Genomic DNA, 19,645 nt, shown 5'->3' on the forward strand with positions numbered 1-19,645 from the left:
CAGTGACCCAGATCCTCCCAAAAGCCCCCCGCCAGGGCCACCCACCCCCCCGCTCACCCTGCGGGGCGGCGGCAAAGGCGGCTGTGGGTTCCCACCCGCGCCGCCACTTGCACACCGCTTCCCGCCGCCTCCCGCACAGCGCGCAAACCGCGCCGCCGGCGTTATTTACGCGGGGCCAAACTTCAGAGCGGCGGGATCCTTCGGTGCGCATCCCTCGCCTCGACAATGGAAGAGAGAGCGCCCACAGGAGCGCACCCCCACACCCCCCGCCTGATAACGATAGGAAAAAAAGAAAATAACCGAGGAGCGGAGAGGAGAAGCGGCAGCGAAGCGAAGGAAGGCGCACCCCGCGCCCTCTCCTCACGGCCTCGCCCCCGCCCGGCTCCGCGCACCCCGCCGCCCCCTCGCAGAGCCGCCCCCGCCCGCCGCCCGGCTCACGCCGCTGCGGGGCCGAGCCCGCGCGCCCCCACCTTGGTTTTCTCCAGGGGGCTGAAGCGCAGCTGGTGCACGAAGGGGCTCCGCGGCGGCGGCCCGCGCTCCCGGCTGCCGGCCACGCAGCATCCCCGGCCGCGGCTGCTCAGCTTCATGGCGGGGAAGGGCCGCGAGGAGAGAGGGAAGGGAGAGAGCGAGGGCGCTGCGCGGAGACCGCTGCTCCGCAGGCGGCGGCGGCGGCGGCTCGCTCCCCGCTAGGCGCCGGACCCCGCCCTCCTGGGGGCCGCGCATGCGCCCTGCGCGCCGGTTACAGCTGCTCGGCCGGCGCCGGTTTCCGCGTCGGTTGGGAGGATGCGGGGGGGTGGGGGTGTGAGGCGGGGGCGCGCGGGCCTGCTCCTCGCCTCGTGCCGACGCCCTCAGCGACGGTTACGCTCCTCACAGGGCCCTCCCGCCCCCGGGAGCGGAGCTAAGGCCGCCCCGCCCCCTCGGCGGCATCGGGGGGCGACGGCGGGGTCCTCGCGTGGGGCCCAGGCCGAGGGGCTGCACCTCGGGCGGACGCGCTGCCCTCCCGCCCCGCGTGTGTGGTGCTGCGGGCTGTAGGAAAGCTCTCTGCCGGGCACGGCGAGACGGAGTGTCGGAAAACGGGAGAAAAGCGATCAGGGTAATCCCTCTGATTTGAAGACGGGTCTTTCACGCCGGCAGTAACGGAATGGGAGAGAGGTAGCGTGGGACCGGCGTCTCCCTGCCGACAGGCAGCACAAGGCATCAGGAGGTGCTTCCAGATCTGCTGTGCACCTTTTGCTCCAAGCAAGCCTAGGCTGTTTTTTTTTTTTTTCTTTACCCCTCTCTCATTTGCACCCTCGGATCTTGGAAGAGTCAGATAAGGAAGTAGCTAAGGTTGGATCTTAATAAATCTTTAGTTCTCAAGAACTTCCTTTGTATTTCATAAAGCGCCGGTGTTGTGCCAGATTTCAAGAAATCCAGCTGGGTGTCTGACACAGCCCTTCGCTGTTGGCTCCAACCACAAATCAAACAGTACCAAAGATATGTAAGATATCTGATAAATATTTATCAATGCTGTTGGTGTTGACCATCTCACAGGTGTTACAGAACAATGATGGCCTTACACATAAAACATTTACACATAACATAAAAGTAACTACAAATCTGTTTGCTGTTCATAATCATTAGTCTTAGAAGTGCAGAACGGTCTCTTAAGTCCTATGATCAATGTCTTGTAAACTCCAGAAGCCTAACTTGGTGATCCTTACGGGCCACTTCCAACTGGGGATATTCTATGTGCATTTCTGATGGTTAATGCTGTATCTGCAGTATCATTTAAACGTGTTACACAGACAGTTATTTACTTCTGAAAGACCAGGAAAGTTGAAAGTCTATCCATCGTGATTTGGGAGTTTCCTGGTGCCTTTCAAAGATTTGTACCAAAGATCAAAAAAACCCTTGCTGTTAATGAGATCTGTGGAGGTGCTAAACTGTTACCTGGTAAACTGCTGTGAGAGCAACTGCAGCATCATCTGGACTGCCTAGTAAAATTAACACTTTCAAGCAGATCATACAGTCAAATACATGTGTATTTTCAAGCAGTACAAGCCATGCTTCTGGAATGGGAGCCTCGGTCTTGGAGAAGATTGTCTAAAAGCTTCAAACAAACTTACTGATAAGGTCCCAGTGCAGGATGTCTGATACGATTGTTGGATGTACTAATGGGATTTGTGTACAGTAAATCAATTTACATGTGTATGAATGAGTAATACTAGAGGAACATGTGTAGCTTTGACATTAAAGGTCTTGTGTAAAAAAATTCCCCCAGGAATGGAAGGAGCTGAGCATGAACCTTAGCACAGGGGCAATCTCATGGTAGGGTTGAACAGAGAAGGCAGGCTTGGGGTATGCAAGCACACCAATTTGGCATATAGTAAACAGGAGGGTGGGGGATGGACTGGCAGGACAGAATAAAGCATGCTTATCTGACAATACTCCTTTCTGTGCAGTGAACTGGAAAGCTTGCCTGGATCCTTTCAGAGATGCATGATGAAACTTGCTCCTGGATGGTTATTATATGACCCTGAGAATATAGGGCTAAGACCGTGCAAGTGTGCATAAAAATGAGCAGTATTTTATTAGTGAATATATTGGTTTGCTGAAGTTGGATTTAAGCGGATAATTGTTCCACAGCCCAAATACTTAGTCAATAAGAAATATCTTTTTTTCTTGTGAATTAATTAGGTGATTGATTGAAGTATGGCTATAACATCGAGGTCTGACTGCTACTTTTTGTGCAAATCACAAAGGAACCCTAGCCATGATGTTGCTGTCAAGGCACTCACGTGTTATATAGCTCATCTAATAAGGACATACAAGGACATAGGAAGAGGTGACCAATTTATTGCAGGATTTATGGAACCTACCTTGCTTCACAGGAGGAGAAAATGCGTAATACATTATGTTGGATGTAAGTGTATTATGATACAATTGGAAAAGGAAATGTTGAAGCTGACTATCATGAGAATAAATTGCAGTAAGCTCTCAAATAATCTCCTCAGGGAAACTGTGGAACCTGAAACTACTGAAATGAGATTGCACAAACATCTAAGTGCCATTCTACCACAGTGCACAAAAGCTCTAATTGGTCCTTTCTGTCACTCATTCAGATGATTTATAGGGAGCTGTACAAATAAGATGACTCACGTATAAAAAGCACACAAATATTCATTATGAAATATGCCGCTGTGAACCCTGAAGTTGGTAAAGGAATATTCAATATTTAACCGCTGAACTGAAGTGGCTTTCTCTAAAATATATCAAATAAATGTCCATAAAAGAGCAAATATGTTGACCACAGCACTAAACTTTATTTTAAAATAATAATATAATTTCACTCCTAGAAAAAGTTCTTGCTTTGATTTTTAAGATGGTCCTTGACCTTGATGGCCGCTTGATAAAATCAGCTGATAAATATTCAAGCTCACTTCTATCACACCTCTGCCCTAGAAACAACATTTTTACAGTTGATTTCACATATTCTATTTGTTTTTCTTTACAGTATTTTTTCTTATTTTTACCTCATGATTCCTGATGCAAATATATTCAATGTTTAAATCTAAAGACAGATTCAAAATATATTTGAAAACCGATGTATTCCATGAAAATAAAAATCAAATATATTTATGTTTAATTACTGGCAGTAATACAGATTTTGTAATAATAATATGCTTATGTTTTTCTTCTGATCTGTGAGGCAGAGTAGAATCCACCTGACTTTCTTGAATCAATAAAGAATGCAGGACCTAGTGGCAGATCTGTGGGAAGAACAGTGATTTCTTGTTTTGATAGTGCTGTATAGTCTTAGATTTGTCAGCCTGAAGAAATTAGAAGAATTTGTGAACCCCAACCCCTTCCCTACTCCACCTTTCCCCCCAAAAAACAAAAAAAAAAAACTATCCCAAAAAATTAGATCTAAATCTAGAATTATTAGGAAATGTAATTTAAGAAATAATTGTTCACTTACTTTGACATGTGTTTTCCAGTGTTGGTTTCAGAGATTGAGAACAAACTCATTGGCTCCCATGAGATGATGTCTCCTTAGAGCTGAAGCAGAGGCAGAGATACTAGGTGCCATAGAGCCTTTTCACTAAGCTGTACACACTCAGTGCATACATCTTGAAAAATTAGAGGGCTGGACAACTACCAACCATATGAAGTTTAACAAGAATAAGTGCCAGATTCTGCACCTAGAATGGGGCAGCCCTGGGTGTATGTACAGACTGGTGAATGAGAGGCTGGAGAGCAGTCCTGCAGGAAGGGATCTGGGGGCTGAAGGAAGTTGAATCTGAATCAGAAGTGTGCCTTGGCAGCCAAAAAGACCAATGGTACCCTGGGGTGCATCAGGCCTGGCACTGCCAGCAGGGTGACAGAAGGGATTGTCCCACTCTGCTTTCCTGGTGTAACCTCAACTTTGAGCACTGTGTACAGTTTTGGGCACTACGATATAACAAGGATTTAAAACTATTAGAGAGTCTTCAAAGAAGGGCTACAAAGATGGTGACAGGTCCAGAGGGCAAGAGGTATTAGGAGTGGTTGAGGTCACTTGGTTGGTTGAGCCCAGAGAGTAGGAGACAGAGGCAGAGAGGCAGGTGCTGATCTCTTTGGTGACAGCAACAGAATCAAGGGAATGTCATGGGTCTGTGTCAGGGGACAGTCAGATTGCATGTTAGGAAAAGTTCTTCACTGAGAAAGTTGTCAGGCACTGGAATAGACTCCCCAGGGCACCAAGCCTACCAGAACTCAAGAGATGTTTGAAGAACACTCTCAGACATAGGATTTGAATTTTGGCAAGTCCTATATGGAGACCAGAGCTGGACTCAGTGATCCTTGTGTGTCTCTTCCAACTCAAGATATTCTGTGGTTCCATAATACTATGATAAATCCTGCTCCTGTATGCCACAGGGGACAGTATTAAGAAGGTGACTGAGCCCAAGGAACACTTTCTGCTGATTCCATCCTTCACCAGTTAATGGAAAGAAAGGTGAGGCAACTGAAACCTTGTTCAACATTTTCAAAAGTCCAAGACTGTAATGCAGATTGCTCTGGGGTCTGAGATCTGCATCTCACTTGATTACTTTCCATTGTGTGTTCACAGCATGTTTTAAGCCTGGTCTTCGATATCCTGTTCGTACAGAGGAAGAAACATTGGTGTTCAATAAATGGTTCGATCAATAAAACTTCATGAGTTTCATTTAGGAATGAAAAGCAAACTGAAAGAACAGCGTGTGACAAATGCAACTGGATGGTGATCAGGCCATCCAGGGATGAAATCTGCGAGAGATGATGCCGTAATTACACAAGAGCATCCACATCTTATTTTATTCCTCCCTGTTGCTCGTAGACTAAAACTGAGAAAGAAGAAGCCATAGAGGCTCTCATAGTAGTACTTATAGATATATTGTTTTTTAGATGTGGTTCGGATGCAGGTAAGATTCTCAGTTCTTACTTGAAAAAATCATCCTTATTTGAAGACTGCTCCAAAAGTAATGCCTTCTATTTTTATTATCGTGGCCCACAAAGTTACAAGCAGATGGTGGCATGGCAGTAGAGGTTGAACCTTCTCACCAATATTCAACAAAATTTTGTTGCTATGTGACAGGTGGCAGCAAAGGGGCAATCTGACCAAATGATGTCTGACATGGAAGTGTGTATGAAGCAAAGGTGCATAACTGAACTCCTCCATGTGGAAAAAATGGCACCCATTGGCATTCATTAATGCTTGTTGAACGTCGATGGAGATCAAACAGTGGATGTGAACACAGTGAGGTGGTGAGTGCTATGTTTCAGTAGTGGCAGCAGTGATGTGAAAGTCAACGATGTTCTGGACAGCCATGCACAGCTGTCACACTGTGAAATGAGGAGTGTCTCAATCAGCTCATCTGTGAGAATCAGTGGATTGTGACCAGGGAATAATGGCTTCAATGCATTGGAAACGATGGTGGCAAGGTGGAATATCACAGAGTTTGTGCCAGGTGGGTTCCACGAATGCTCACAGAGAAAAAGAAGGAACACAGTATGCAAGTTCCTCAGGACCTATTGAATTGATATGAGGCTGAAGACGACAGTTTCCTGGATTGCATCATTACCAGTGATGAGATGTGGTGTCTCATCTCAAAACAGCAGTCCATGAAGTGACATTTGAATTCCCCATTGCAGAAGAAGTTCAAGATGCAGCCCTCTGTGGATAAAATGATGTGCACTGTCTGTCGGGATAAAAAAACTAGTGATCCTTCTGTATTTTCTGGAACCCAGACAAACCATCAACTCTGATCACTACATTGCAACACTGATTAAGCTGAAGGCTTAAACTTCCAGTCAGTTCGAAGAATACAGCCTTTCTCTTGCAACACAATTAGCTCAGGCCCCGTACCAGCTAGAAGATCATGTAGTACGTTGTCAGTCTTGGCTGGTCTCTTCTTCCACACCCTTTGTATAGACCGGATTTGGCACCTTCTGATTTCCATCTGTTTGAGCTGATGAAAAATGAACTTTGAGGGCAACATTTTCCTAACAATAATGCCATTACAGTAGCTGTGAAGCAGTGGGTCACCTCTACTAGTGCAGATTTTTTTGAGTGCAGCGTGGATGCTCTTGTGCATCACTGGTGAAAGCACATATTTAATGGTGTTGGCTATGTTGAAAAATCATGTTTTGTAGCTGAAAATTTGCTTTATCATATAATAGTGTTATTGTGCTCTTTGTATCAGTTGTAGAGTCCATAGAAATATATAGGAAGCATTACTTTTGGAGCAATGTAGATGGCCACACACACGGTATATGAAGATGAAAACATAGTGCAAATAATGTGTACTGGGTACAAATTAAAGCAGCAAATATTTTCAGTGCTGAACTGCGCTTGTAGACTTCTACATCTATGTTAATTACTTTTTCACCTTCATACTTCTCCCTCTTCTTTCTCTGAATATCAAACAGTCTCTGTCAGTAACAGAAGATAATTTTGCAAGGTAGGGTATGAAATCCTGAAATTATTTTCTGTATCTTTTCTGGTATGTGTGTTGTTAGCAAGTAGAATATGCGTGCTCATCAAATTCTATTCTTGAAAGAAGCAATTTTCCTCAGTTTGTACTAAAAACCTATGCCCAACTATACAGCAGCAAAACCTCCGTAATATTATTATGGTAATTTCTGCAAGTCCAAATACTAAATACCAAGTCAACATTTTCCATATTCCAGATCTACATAAGAACATCTTAAGCTTTCTGCAGACTTTACACTTATGCCATTGTGCAAATATAAAAATATCTTATGAAAATATGTTTTGAATTCCAGCACGTTTGAACTTTTAGTTTACACTTTTTTTTTTTCCACATACTTCCTCTGATTTCTCATTTCTAAGTTAGAGTATGTATCTACAGAGGCTTTATATTAGGCAACCTTTATTTAGAAAGCACTAGGTAAGCATTATTGAGGAGATAAGTGAAGCGGTATAGAAAAGATGTATTTTATGAAGCTCTGTGCATTATTTGTATAATAAAATAGTGGGAAAAATAATTTTGGATGTTTCTAGTAAAGTGCATCAAATTCATATAAATGAATTCACTCAAAGCAGCCTTTGTAAAATTATTACCATGTTCCAATCACATCAAATACCATTTACAATCACATGAAATGCTTCATTTAATTTTTCTGAGGTATTTATATTATTTAATATGTTTTAAATATTTATTTACTGCACTGCATTAGCAGTGGTTAAATACGCAAATCTTGGCATACAAACATTTTATGATTTTGGAAATGCAAACAGGATGAACTGCCAAGAGATTCCTGGGTAAGAACGTTCCGACCCAATCAGAAGCAGACTATCAGGGGAGGCAAAAGCACAGCCTGTAGTGAAAATGAGACCATATGGGACTCATAGTAGTGCCAGTGGCTTTATGCCCAGTTCATGCCCCTGCCGGGCAGCTGCAGCCCTTAAATGAAGCAGGGCAAGGCAGAATCAGGCAGCCACATCTTTCCCACTTGTGTACCTATCCCCACTCTGCTGGGAGAGAGGGAGGCAAAGCAAGTATATGTGTTGGAGTGAGCGAAAAAGAAGAATATGTGGTATGTGTATATATATAAAGAGAATGGGGAGGTATATATGTATACAGAACGGGGATACACTGACTTCTCTCCAAACACAGATGAATGCACAGCTCTTCCCTGGGGTCAGTGAAATCCAGGGATCGTGCAAGTAAAAATATTACATATGGCTGTGCAACAATTTGGCTTCCACAAATAAGACCAACAAAGGGCTGCACATGTTGTGTGCCCGTCAGGATAACCCAGAGGCTGGGCAGGGTGCAGGGAGAGCAGACGGCATAGTCAGAAGCACAGAGATAAAGAACTGCCAAATACAGATATGTTGCTTCAGGATGCGTCATCAGCTATGTCATCATGTGGAATAACCCATCTAAATCTAAGCATATTAAGTTCTCCACTGAGTTTATTAATGTGGGCTAACACCATCTGTTTGTGGACACGGGGCATTATATCTCTCATTAACATGATACAGTAGTTAAATTTAGATAGGCTCTTGGATGAGCTGAGTATGATTTAACTGTTCTTACTCATGCTCTGGATGATTCCTAGACATTGGAAAATTTTGTGGTTAATTAGTATGATTGATTGTACTTAACTTTAACTACAGCTTTTCTTAAATTCACCAATAAAAAGACAATTCTTTGAACAGAACATTTTTTGCTAGGGTAACATTTAAATGCAAATGTTTTGCACCAGTAAGCCATGATGGAAAACAATTAAGAATGGCAAAACAGAATGTATTAATTTAATGTGAAAATTAAAAATCTAGTAATTAATTTGAATGCCTTTTTCTATACTATTCTTGTAATCAGATTTTAACACATTCTTATTGGCTTTTGCCAGAAGGTAACTGATTTTTTATGTCAGTAAGGTATAAAAAGCTGGCACCAGGTACCCACTTACCTGCTAGCAGGAGCTCTCTATTATCAGCTCCTACCTTGTAGTGTGCTGATAGTGGCTTGCTCAGGCTGTTTTCCCAGAGTTTTGGAGATTTGGGAATGAGTAGAGAAAAAGAATTAATTAAATGTTCAAAGGCTTCCTTTCAGGTGATCATATGTCTCTCACTAGAAGTTTTTAGCAAAAATAGGCATCTTTCTAGACAGAAATTAAAATTAATGCCAAAGTCACTGTCTGAGATTTGGGGCATAAGCTGTAGAAATCAGCCTAGACAGTCATGTAGTATTTTGCTTGAATGGCCAATGCTCCAGAAGTGGTGGACTTCATCTCTCTGGCTAAGAAGTTAAAATAATGAACTGCAGAGGAGGCATGCCAGTGTCTGGACATTGCGGAAATGGTCACAGTCAGCATCAGAAAGAAGAAACAAAACATGACAGGAGCTGGGCAGAGATGTAATTCAGGGCTCAACTGCCCTAAAAGTAGTATGTGAGCCTAGTAGTAGGTGCCCAGTAGTACCAGTGAGCCTGTTTCAACATGAAGCATTTGTTAAGTCAGCAAATTACAATAACTTAGACAGAGATTTCTCAGAAGACAGCTATTTGTTTGGATAAACTCCACCTTCACTGTAAATAATTTCCCCCTTATTTTTAACTGCTTGTCAGGATTCTTCAGAAAATGGGAGAAAATTTTGTTTCTGTAACTTTTCCTCTTTTTTGCCATCAGTTTTCTGTCTTCTGCCATCTGATATAATGAAGAGGATCTTCCATACTGCTATTATCAAAGCAAGACATGACAGAAGCCACAGAATGCACTGGGGGAACAGCGCTGGCTTAACACTTTCCTTAGAGATGAATGCTAAATTCCTAGCCATTGGTTTGTTTTTCAGGATGCAAAAAATATGACTTAATAGCATCCCACTTAAGCAGAAGGTTTCATCATATATATAAAAGTATAATATATAGTTATAATTCACAGAATCATAGAATCGCAGAACATCCTGAGTTGGAAGAGACCCATGAGGATTATTGAGTCCAACTGGCTCCACACAGGACAACTCAAAAATCAGACCATATGGTTGAGAGCTTTGTCCAAACGCTTCTTCAGCTCCAGCAAGCTTGGGGCTGTAACCACTGCTCTGGAGAGCTTGTTACTGTGCCCCAACACTTTCTGGCGAAGAAACCTTTCCTGATATCCAACCTGATCCTCCTCTGGGTATCAGGAAAAGGTATTTCAAATACATTCATGCACGCAATGCATACACTGTATTTTCAGTTCTTGGTCTTACATCAATTACTGTACAGGAAATAGCTAAATATACTAGAGACCACAGACAAAACCTGCAGTTTTATTTTCCCTTGTGAAAACTTCAGGCCAAGTGACCTGTGGTATCTTATGTTCTTCCATGCACACCCAAATATATCTTACACAGACAAGGTGCTCTTCACTCAGTACTGCTGTAAGTATTATTTCCTGATAGAAGAGCATCAACTGCATGGTATTTTGCAATAAAAACACAATGAAAGATTTTACACAGGCATTTGTTGTTTTTTGTTTTTTTTTTTTTCCCAGTATATTTTGTTAGCCAGTCTTTATATACGGCAACTTTTAATTGTAAGCCACAGAATGAACAACTTTTGGTTTCAAACTTTTTTCTTCAGAGGCTGATTTATTATTTTTTTTACACACAAAAATCCAATGATTGGATGGGCAGAATTTGTTGGTTTTTTTTTTGTTGCACCAAATTCAATGAGTTTCATAATTCTTGATATTTCTTACTATCTCCTTGCTTCCATGTGATTTCCAGGCAGAGTGCTTACAGATAGGGAGGAGATGTAGGAAGCAGAGAATAAAATGGAAAAAATTCTTAGGAGACATGAGGAAAGAGAAAGTTTAGGGCTGTGGGAGGTGGGTTGTGATCTGCGAGAAGCCACTTCGCATATTGGGGTTCTCATGGCCGTGAGACAATTCGATCCTCCCCTTGCATTACATACATTCATCCATTCATGTCTTTTTTAAGTCTAACACACCATCTAGTGGCAACCTGTGCTGGCCCAGAAAAGAATTCAAACCCTGCTTCCAAAGGAAGGAAGATTTTCACGGAAGTATAAATGTAGACTTGTCTCTTTTTACAAACACAAGAGAATAGTTTCAGTATGAGCCTGTAAATAAAATGAAATTTTAAAAGTGTTTTTAGTCCATCCCCATTCTTATCTAGCCACAATTGCTATCTTCCTTTTTTTTTTCTTTTTTTTTTCTGACCAACAAAAAGTACAGTATATCCTTCTTTATAGTCCTTTCTTTTTAAGTGCTGTGGATTTCTCCACTGCTATACCTAAGGTATAGCATCACAGTACTTGGTGCCCTAAACTACTCCTTTACATTCAATTTCTGTGCCTGAGAATGTCTGAACTAGGACAGAAGGGTGCAGAACAGTGTAGTATAAATGTAAAGAATCTATATTTGGTGAAAACTCAGCACAAGAGAAGACCATAATAGGAAATGCAAATCATCTATAGAGATAAATGTTTATCCTTTAAATTCCTATGCTTACATGCTAGCTGTAGAAGAATTCCATACTAAACTGTCAGATACTTCATAAGATACGTATTTTTTAACACTTCATGAGTAAAATTTTGCACTGAGTTGTAGATAAATATAAGCAAATGAACTGCTCCAAGCTGAAAAAGAGTTGTATGGATGTATGAGAGAGAATATAGTATCTCCTCCATGTTTATACTGTCTCCCTATAATGTGCCAAGTAGACAGCTTTCAATGAGGGCACCAAGTGGCAAGTCTAAAGTAAGAAACACAAAGTGCTTCTATACACAGCTTATACACTAATTTTAGAATTCACTGCTCTACTGTTGCAAAATGTCACAAAGACCAGGAACGCATTAAAAAATGAATTAGGCCGATTTTTGGAGGGTAGGTCTAGCAATGGTTGTTGTAGACAGCAATTCAGCTGTAGTCTTGGGCTTGGAAGCATCCCATCTGCCAGAGACTGGAGGCTAGTGGGACTGATGAAGGTTAAGATTGGTGGAGTGGCTGGGCTGGCACAGATCATGCCCATCAAACTCACTAAGCCATCTTCAACAGTGTCCAAAAGCAGGTAGCTTTGGAGCAACAAAAACAAATATATAAAATAGTCCTCTTTTGGAACCTCCCCAGTCAAGAATACTTCTTAGGACTGCTGTAGTCTCTTTTATAACATCTAGGGGAAGTTTTAAGTATTTCTGCAGCTTACTCTTGAGTCTCAATGGACTTGCAGTACTTGCATCTGCAGACTCTTGGGTGAGGAGTTTCCTGGCTCTACTATGAACTGTGTGAGGAGCCACTCCCTTCTGTTTGTTTTGAACTTGGCTCCTACTAAATGTATTTGATGGCTTTTGCTTCATATGCTGAAAGAGACAGAGAACAGACTGTCCTTTCTCCATCCAGGATGTTGCATAATTGCTCACGGTCAGCCCTTGCTGCCTTTGCATGTTATCAGAACGCTGCTCTCCAGTTCTAAACTTCCCTGGGGCATAAGACTGCGGTGAAATTTTGGCTGATTTGGGGCTATTTGCACCGCAATGCAAGGCAGACCCATCAGGGCTGTCATGGTTCTCTCTTTCCTCTTCCTCTTCCCTGATCTTGCTTCTGGCCGCAGGTTCCTGCTCCCTGTGTCCTTGCACCAACAATGACACATCTGAGAGCAGCTCCTGTAATAGCAAACACTACAGTGCTTTGTGCTACAGTTCCAGTCCTGGAGATGTGGTGTGGGGATCCTAGGCTGAATCTTCCCAGAACAGCTGAGATGAAACATAAAAGGCTTGAGAGGAAAAAGCAGAGGAGCACTCACCAAGGCTCCAATCATTCCTGGGGCCAAATAAAAGAAATGCCTTGGAGATGGACTCAGCCATCACTGACTTATACAAATGTGATGGTACCAAATTGTTAGCCTATACTTTGCCATCTTTTTATACATTTGGTAACTGCAACTGTTGCCTAAGTTACATTTTTAATAACACACTTCTTGGTTGAGCAGTTTGCTGAAGGTGTGCAACCTCAGCAACAATATTTGTATAATCCATTTTCCCTTTTTTTTCCTTCTCTTTGTTGCTCTTCCAGTTGCTTTTCTTTCTTTCAATAACTGTCTTGCAATTCACTTCCATCTTTATCATTCTGCAGCACTGTTATCTATACAGCGAAAGTGTGTCAGGAACAGCAAAGTATATCTTTTGGTGAATTTGGTATATCCTCGTCACATATGTTGTCACATCTAGCTGACTGCCTTGGGAAAAAAGGAGAGCCATTTGAAACACCAGCTGCTGCTGTATGAGCCCTGACCTTGAAAGTCTGAATTGTGCCCGTGGCAGAAAAGTTAATGGCTAACACAACAGGAGGAATAGAAAACAGGTGGCATCTTTTAAAGGAAGCCAGATCTCCTGGACTGTGTCTATACTGCAGAACACGTTGTAAGCCATACATTTTCTTCACTGTATTTTCTGTACCCTCATTCCTTACTTGACCCATAGACCTCTCAGAGGTCTGTTCATAACCCAGGAAAACTTGACATTAAAATATAATTTAAAAAAATGCATTCAGACCACAATAAACAGATTACAAAATCCTGAAATGTTGCACCCGTCTATTAATTTATGTTTTATGGTTTATACGTGTAACAGAAATCAAGTCATAAGCAGTCAGAGATGTCTGGAGATGTGGTGAATGCCCCATCCCTGGAGACAATCACAATAAGGCTAGATAGGGCTCTGAGCACCCCGATCTGCTGCAGGTGTCCCTGTTCATTGCAGGAGAGTTACACTAGAACATCTTTAAGGGTCCCTTCCATCTCAAACCATTCTGTGATTCTATGATTCTACGCTATCCTCAGCAGAATACAATGCCATCACTCAGGACATCCCTTGACCGAAGTCTGCATCTTTTTTTCCAAATTACAGCGAGAAGTGTCTCTGTACAGCTCTACATTTCACTGAACTTGACCAAATAAATGTAAAGTCCTTTTTAAAGCGAATCTTTGAGATTATGCTTCGTATAAGAAGCAGAACTGGATCTGCCTCCTTAACATCTCAATTTTTTTCTAGACCTGCAATCTGATCCCCTCTGCTGAACAAGCATTTCTCAATAGCACAAGAAGTGAACCTCGCATTTTTAAAGACCTATCTTAAAACTTGCCTTTTCAGGCAGGCTACAGGACTAAGAGCTGGCAGACCGAGCTGTCCGTCTGACGGGTAATTAATTCACATAAGTCTATGTTGTGAGATACATACAAATATTACAGACCAAATTATTTGCAACATTCTGAAAGTACTAAAATTAATGTTTTATGTATTTGTCATTTCAACAACAAAGTTATGGATTGTTTGTATTATAATTTTATCTTGTTAATGTAAAAGAAGGAATTTTGCTTTTCTTGGCCTCTCGGGAAGCAAAAAAACCAGTGTTTCTAATTATCTGAACACCCAGGAACATAAAAGAATAGCAAGTGGCGAAATTATAAATTTGTTGGAACAAGTCCATGTTTTCTGATTAAACTCTATTTCTGGTGGCTCTCAGCAATCATGTTCCTCTTATGTTCATAGTAATTGCATGTGTCAAAGCTGAGGCCTTGTGTAAACTGTACCAAATGAGTTACAATTTTAATTTAGAAGGAGATAACTGTATTTGCCCCTGCAGGCAGATTGCATCAGGTTAGAAGTATAAAAACGAATAAGAAAGGGAGCAGGGAGGAGGCTGGAGGACCTCCAGGTTAATAATAAGGAGAAAATCTAATAAGGTTTACATTATAACAGTTGAATTTTAGGGGAACAAAAAAAGAAAAAAATGCAATTTGCAAACATGAAGCCAAACTCTGCTACTTGCATCTGACCCATGTGTACAAGTGCACATTACTATCTGTAAGTGCCTGTGTCTGACTCTGATTTTTGTATTTTAAGGCTATGTGAAAAAAAAAAAAACAGGAAAAAAAAAGTTTTCAAAAATTTACAAGCTTTCAAAATCTGATGTATTTCCACTATTTAAAAATATCTTCTCAATCCCTATAATTGCTTTCTATTTCAGATTGTTTCAGATTGTTTCTATTTTAATCAATATACTAGGTAATTGTCTTAATGTTCAAAAAAAGATTAATGTCTCCATAAAGTTTAACATTTCTTTTTTGAATTTAAAATCTTATTTTCTTTTGAAATTTTGATCAAGACCGTTCACTAATGTAGGAATATGGATATGAAGCTGCACTCATTTTGTACATATTTGAAAACCTCAGCAATGACCAGATGCTATCAGTAGTTCTTACTGAATACTCTGGGCTGTAGAAATCCTTTTTGCCTGACCTTCTGTGCAGAAGAACGGTAAAACCTGAAGGTTATTTGTAAAAAGTGAACTTGTACTACTGCTTATATTTAAGGTGTGATTTGATTTGTCCACAGCCTTGCGAAATCTCTCCTTTAAGAAGCCTCTTCCAAGCTGGTTTTGTGTTTGTGTATGTTTGACTTTCCCCTGAAGTAGTCTGGTCATTTCACAGAGAGAGATTACAAGAAGCTTGTTTTGTACCTGCTAACATTTCCTTTATAATTGCTTCATTAAGAAACCATAGTTCCTTCATGTTTTAGTGCAGGATAGCTAATTTGAAGACCAGGAGAGATGGATAACCTGCTACTTCCTCTATTACTGTGTTTCAGAGGTAAACTACTATACCCATTAAAATATTCTGCCTATTTAGTAACACAGATTTGTCAGGGTTTCGATTTCAGCCTTTAGTTCTCATTTCACTTTTCACTGCCAGTTTAAAAGCTGCTTAATCCCTGTGTTAGTGGTTTTCCCTCATGGAGATAATTGCACTCTGTAATTATTTCTCCCCAGTCTTCTTAGATAGGCTAAAGAGACTGAGAGTCTCACTCTTTCTCTCTCAGAGGCATTTTCTGGAGCTTATAAATAAGTTTTTGAAGCTTTGAGCCGTCTCCAAATTATGCACTGCAAATGACAGCACAGTGTCATTGTGTTTCTTTCTTGAAAAGGAAATGTGGTCTGTGATTTTTTTACTCTTCATCTCATAGACTTATTCATTCATAGACTTATTACTGAAGTGCATTCTGCTCTCACTGCAATTTGAAATCTACTCCTCCAGGTTATGGAGGAGCTCTGGAACTTAAAAACTTCAGGAGAGAGTCAATTTTTTTATTACATTAATTTTTCATTCTTTTGAAAGTGTAACCCAAAACACAGTAACGTTGTTCTTCTTCCCACAGATAACCTTCATATATCTTCATTTTTGGATCTGGTGCAGGCAGGGGATTCAAGGGGAGAACTCAAAATAGCAAGATTTCCTACTGTAAAATATTTGTTCTGCATTAGAGTGAATTTGAGACTTACAAGTACTGATTGGGCAGCTTTAAAAATCTGTTAGATCAGTAGTTATTGTTACATTACAACAATTTCAGAAAACTAGTATATTTAAAATAAATTACAGTCTTCTATACAGCCTCCTTTGACTTTGTCAGCCATTATTACAGACTTCAAAAGGCCTCATGGCTGTGGATAACAACACATTTTCTACCAGCATATATATACAGAGTAACGTTTGCTCATAATGTGTATTTTTTATTTCTGTGTGGCACTTTTAAACGGGACAACATAATAATCCACTAAGAATACCAACATTAGTAAGTTAATGGTTGGCAATTGAATGTGGTACTGAGTAAATCTTTTAAGAAGGATGGGAAGACAGTAAGTAATGTGGGCAGAAAGCAGCTCCGTTTTGGTGAGAAACCTCAGTGTAGTTTTGTGACTAAGTCAACTGTAGATATAAATGTGTTCGTGCATTTTAGATAAAGGAAAGAACTATTCAAACTAAGAGTAGTAAAATCAATTATAGGCTATGTATTCTCTGGGAAAAAATATATATATATGAATATATATATATAATAATATATAATTGATTTTAGAGAGAAAATCCTTTCTTGTCCTTGATTGCTCCAAAGTAAAAATGCCATTACTGTGAGAGCCGACATCAATTTCTGTAATCAGAGACATTACCATGAACTATTCAAAACCAGAATAATATGACAAATTGCAGCTTAGCTGATCCTCGTGGAGTTTAACAATGACATAATGAATGTTTATCCTGTTCCATCTGGTCTGTTAGCAAACATATTTCCACTGGATATGGACCTTGTATTTTCTCAGAAATAAATGGTTGTCTAACACTGGAGGAAGTTTAATAACAAATGTGAATAGATACCTAAAAGAAGTCTTCTTTCTGTGGTTTGTAGCTTTCATTTATACATTACAAAGACTGATACTGCATAATCACATACACACAAAAAAAAAGTTGGTTTAGCAATATTATATATGGGCAATGATCACTTCTTTTGATGTTATTAGTTTTGAAAAAAAGCACTAGGATTAATGGCCAGGAGATGTGAATAATGATAAAAGACAATGGCCTAAAGTTTATTCTCTACTATCATCCAACTTGAACTGCTATATTCAAGCAATCAGAATTACTGCAGATTTATATCAGCATTGAAAGAAAGTGGAATCTTTCTGAAAGTAACATGACATCCTTCATTCTGCTTAATCCTGCAGCAGTGTATTACAACTTGCATGCTTTTAATTACTGCTTCCTAAACTCTACTATTGAAGCATACTAGACTTTGACTGATCTTTAGAATCCTGTCTGATTCCAAATGACTCTGCGTGAACCGGAGATCTTTTCTGATGAGCACCAAGTGAAAAATGATGCAGTATGTGCTTTTATTACTGCTCTAGACTATAGTTGGTCCTTTTAAATAAGAACAGCTATTCATTTCACAGGTTTATTTTGTCTGGTGAGTTGTTGTAGGATACCATTGTTTTTATGAGTGAAAGCCAACTCTTTTTTCCAAAACCGCATGAAATTTGTATTAGAAATGCCTATTAATCAACCCTAAAAGAATTGTAAGTTATACATATCTGTATTTTATTAACGTTTGAAAGAATATGTATTAATACAACTTTGAATAGTATAATTACCTAAATATATATATTTACATTTTTAGTCTTTGTGATAGAACCACAATGTGCTATAATATTACAAGCTAAGGATTGAAAAGGCTTATTATTCTTCTGAAAAGTAGATCTCTGTGTATGTGAGTTTTTCTGTTTCCCCACTCTATTAATGCTGATAGCTCTCCTCTGTTTATCACACTTCCTGATTCCCTACTATAAGCCTGAAACAATTTCCATCTTCTTCATCCAAACATCTGTCTTTGAGATCTGAGTCTAGATAGGGGATGACAAGAATATCAATGAGAGTTCATCCAGAGAGGGAGTTATCTCAATATTCTTATAAAGCCTACACTCCTTTTCTGGTGTAAGCATTGCTCTCTTAGTAGTGTCAGTGTGGAAAGGACTTGTCCATACATCTTTGACGCTTGAAAGTACTGATGTTATTTGAAAATTAGGCTTAGGGAAGTATAGTCCCATACACTATCCAGTTACAAATGTAATTTTCTGATAGTTTTTATATACTTCATTATCACTGGGAAGGTCTTGGTATATTTTTGGCCTTCTAGAATGCATTTGGGCTTGTTTTTTTCAATTTACGGTTCCTTAGAATGCTGGAGAAGGTGGCAGGTATTTATTTTGCTCACATATCAGTCAGCCAGACTTGAGACTTCCTTCACTAAGGTAGGTTAGCCAATCAGTTTGCAAGTTGATATAAATGGGAGTATTTCTGAACCTTTCTATATACTAGCATTAGAAAGGACTGAGACAAATACATTTGTTCTAGTCTCTAGCTAGCTCAGTTTCAATAATATTTTGTTCTTATCTTAGACAAAATGTTGAATAAGCAAAAACATCCAGAGAAACTGATAGTAACAGAAATAGCAAGGAAACTCTTGATCCAGATAGCTGACTGTAATAACACCACTCAGTTGAAGTAAAAAAAGGTAAAGCTTTCTTACAAAAAGGATAAGAAAAGACAAAAAATAGTCTGCTGTCAAAAAGATCTAAGCTCTTAGTTTGGGAGCAAACACATCATTTCTAACTCCTGGGTAGGTGCAGACTGCTTGATATAAGTACTTTATACAGTAGAACTATACGTGGAATGTCTTTTTAAATAAGGTTTGATATTTCTGAATATACCTTGTTAATTTGAATGCTTGAGTCCAACATGATAATTAAGATGTATGGCACAGACATTTCAATATAAGATCACCAAGGATTACATTTAGATACGTATATTTGCTTTCTCTCACCCTTGGTTTGCCTCAGGAAATGGAACCTTATGAACAATTTTAATGAACAAACAAACAAAAAATCCAATCTAGGTCAAATGACATTTGTTTCAGGTTCAGTATTTCTCAGGTTAAATTCTTTAGTCAGGCAGTGGTGTTTATTACAACAGAGAATTGATTGGGTCATGTAGGGCACAGAATACAAATAGCAGTGTCATTCACCAATAGGTACCACAATTTCCTCCAACATGTACTGAACTCCTACCAGTCCTTCCAGCACCAGGGGAAGAGAAACATGAAAGAGTATCACTAAAATACACTTCGTTTCCATTTCTATATCTTAAATAAGCCTTGAGGCTAAGGCTCAAATGAGTGACAGCCTGGCTTACGTTGTTTTAGTCTACAAAAGTGTTTTATCAAATCGGTAGTACTGTGTGTCAGTCATATGTGACCTCTGTATGGAAAATGTTTACATGATATTATTA

The 19,645-nt window shown here is 40.0% G+C and overlaps 1 protein-coding gene across 1 annotated transcript in view; it reads right to left on the bottom strand.

The window, feature by feature from the left end:
- The window catches only part of LPCAT1 (lysophosphatidylcholine acyltransferase 1), a 59,329-nt gene extending 58,587 nt beyond the window's left edge, over positions 1-742 (bottom strand). The window contains exon 1 of the mRNA XM_031589121.2: positions 471-742. Within this exon, the coding sequence (XP_031444981.2) occupies positions 471-587 (117 nt within the window). The 5' untranslated portion in view covers positions 588-742. The remainder of the gene's footprint in view (positions 1-470) is intronic.
- Positions 743-19,645: the final 18,903 nt, after the last annotated feature.

This window comes from Phasianus colchicus, chromosome 3 (assembly GCF_987193195.1).
Source record: "Phasianus colchicus chromosome 3, bPhaCol1.hap1.1, whole genome shotgun sequence".
NCBI classification, from domain to species: Eukaryota; Metazoa; Chordata; class Aves; order Galliformes; family Phasianidae; genus Phasianus; species Phasianus colchicus.